The sequence below is a fragment of the Aureococcus anophagefferens genome (genome assembly GCF_000186865.1).
Source record: "Aureococcus anophagefferens unplaced genomic scaffold AURANscaffold_7, whole genome shotgun sequence".
Classification (NCBI taxonomy): domain Eukaryota; class Pelagophyceae; order Pelagomonadales; family Pelagomonadaceae; genus Aureococcus; species Aureococcus anophagefferens.
Window position 1 is genome coordinate 15357 of NW_008705567.1, and position 2768 is coordinate 18124.

Genomic DNA, 2768 nt, shown 5'->3' on the forward strand with positions numbered 1-2768 from the left:
TTGCGGCTCGCCGCTCCTCGCTCGCCGGCGTAAGCCTCAAACCCCACACCAAACATCACCTAAGATTTAGAGGGCTTTACGGGCCCCGCATGGAGACGTATGGAGGCCAGTGTGCGAAACAACGTACGCCTAGGCGCGCCCACTCGAATTAAATAATTAATATTTAATTATTGTTTCCCGCCGGCGGCGGGCGGGACGTGTACTACACCTCCTGAAAATCGACCGCGCGCGCGGCCAAGCCGCGGGGCCAGAGGCAAGATTGGCGAATATGGCCACGCCGAAGATAACAAACCAAGATTGCGCGCTAAACGTATTAATCAAGGAAGTTTGAGAGCGCGGGTCGCTGGTTCGGGTCGACAAGCGTGCAGCATATCTTCAAGTTGATGTGCAATGTTTACTTTTTTGTTGAAGATATAAGTACCAGGTAATTGTTGGAGCGACTTTGTTTCGCACACTGATGGAGGCGTCGAAGGCTCGTCGCCGGATGGGAAGCAGCTATGGCGGTGTGAGCGGCATCGGGGGATACGAGGGGCTCGGGTGCGTCGCCTCGCCGCCTCTAGCTGGGGAAGACCTACAAGTAGGGGGGGACAATGAAAATCGGCCGATTGCAGATCGTCGAATTTGGCGGCCGGGCGGCCTAGTGCGGTGGATAGAGGGCGTCTAACTGATAATCAAGGAGTCTGGGTTCGTGGAAGCCGATCTGGATTTCACAAAAATTATGGCCTCGCAGAGCCTCGGTTTTTAGAATCCTATGGGGATTTGTCAGCCCATATTTTCGAGGCTTTATTTATAACAGGTTTTGCGATGTCAGCGGCTTCATCGACGGTGTCACAAAAAACACTCGTGCCCCCCCTGAGTTCTAAATTTGATTTCCACACGGTTCCCGACCATCATCCGCGCCGTCCAGTGTTTGCGCTTGAGGACGAGGTGGAAGCCGATCGCATCCCTGATGTCCAGCTCGAACTCCACCTTCTCCGTCGGAGACGTCCGCACGCCCCCCATCGAGGCGCCGCAGCCGGGCGGCCCGAAGCTCGAATTGCAAGTTCTCGACGGCGCCTTTGAACGAATCGACGGCGCGCTGGGCCCCAAAGGCCAGCATCATCCAGCACACCATCGTCGTCGACACGCGGCAGGCCCTCCTTCACGCAGCAAATCTTCAATGATCTTAGCTGTGTAGAGGTTGCCCCTGGTTGAGCGAGGCGACCAAGCCGATGGCCAATCTCTGCAAGGACGTCCCCCAGTTCAATTGCCCCGGGGAATCGGTCTGCAACGCGTGTGAGTACCCCTCGAAGTCGCCCGACCGCGCGTCGACCGCGCGACCCCCGCAGGCCGTGCGGGCGTGAAACTCGTCGACGGACGGCACGACGTCGATCACAAAATGGCGCTCGTCGCGGACCAGCTCTGGAGCCGGGGCGCCAAGGGCTCCAAGGTGGCTTGCCGCCAAGTCTGCGGCTACAACGGCGCTGAGAACCACGACGGAGACGACCCCGCCGCCGAACGGCCGAACTACGAACTCGGACACGCTCAAGCTCAAGGCCGACAGCTCGTTCTTCGCGGACTGGGAGGCGGACACGGGCACGTGCCGTTCGAGAAGTCGCGCTTCTACTCCGCCTTCCAGGCGGAGTACCCGGGCCGCGTCGGCCTCGACATTTTTCCTTTCATTCCGCCACTCGCGTGCGTCGACGACCCCGCCCACATGGGCCTGTCCTTGTGCGCCAAGGGCGCACGCGACACGGTCGTCGCCTTCCGTGCGGCTCGAGTCGCAGGACGGCACGGGCGTGACGAGGCTGCTCTCTGCGCTTCGCCTCGCCTCGCTCCCCGCGGTCCGCGGAAACTTATAGAATTTCTTCAACTTAACAATTCAATTATATTATGAATCCAATGAATGCGCGTTCACGCAGCCCGTCGGGCCATCGAATCGAGCGATGACAGGTCGCGCGGCGCATCGAGTACGCGCTGGCCGACATCTCGGACTACCACGAGCGCGTGCGCAATGCGGAGGCGGGCGCCGCGGGGCTCATGGGCGAGCTCATCGAGAACTACATGAAGCCGCTGAAGGTGTCGCTCGACCCCGCGGCGCTGGTCTTTGGCGACCGGCTGACGTACGCCGCCAGCGTCGGCGAGGTGACGCTCGGAGACGCGGCGCGGCACTGCTCCGCGTACAAAGTGTCAGGCGCGCAGCTTACGGCCATCATCGGCAAGCGCCTGAAGCTCATCGGGCGGGAGGTCAGAATCCTCTTCACTCACCACATCCTCGTCGAGGAGGCCATGGCAAAGCCCGAGGACATGATGACGAGCTCGATTTGATGATCGTCGACAAGGGCACGGTGAACCGCGGCGAGCTGCCGCTGGACCCCCTCCTCGCCAGGTACGGCGACTACTGGCGGCTGAGCAGCACTGGTCGCGGCGATCAAGCCCTGGTTCGCACCGACGAGGCCCGAGAAATTCGCGGCGCTCGAGGGAAACGAAGCGCACGTCCAGAATTCTTCACTTTGCATCGCGCGTTAGGGCTTAAACAAAAATCAAGCTATCACCACGGGCTGGAAAAACACTTGCACGGCGCGCATCATATTCCTCGAGAAGCACTTCCCTGCCATCCTCCGCAAGAATTTCACTGTCAAGTCCAAGAACATGCGAATAAACTGGTGCACCCTTCATCGGGAGCCTACGAAAACCGTGTCTGACGAACTGACTCGTCCTTTTACGTCACTCGAGAGTGGAGCATCCGCTTGCTTCATTTCCCGGACACGATGCACGTCCGGCGCCTG

General features: G+C 59.9%; 1 protein-coding gene across 1 annotated transcript in view; it reads left to right on the plus strand.

Moving 5' to 3' along the window:
* AURANDRAFT_63357 (hypothetical protein) overlaps nt 1–2307 on the plus strand; it is a gene marked incomplete at both ends in the record, with an annotated part of 2666 nt that extends 359 nt beyond the window's left edge. Inside the window, 5 exons of the mRNA XM_009037762.1 lie at nt 425–614; nt 797–985; nt 1180–1275; nt 1329–1735; nt 1933–2307. Of these exons, the coding sequence (XP_009036010.1) occupies nt 425–614; nt 797–985; nt 1180–1275; nt 1329–1735; nt 1933–2307 (1257 nt within the window). The remainder of the gene's footprint in view (nt 1–424; nt 615–796; nt 986–1179; nt 1276–1328; nt 1736–1932) is intronic.
* Nucleotides 2308–2768: the final 461 nt, after the last annotated feature.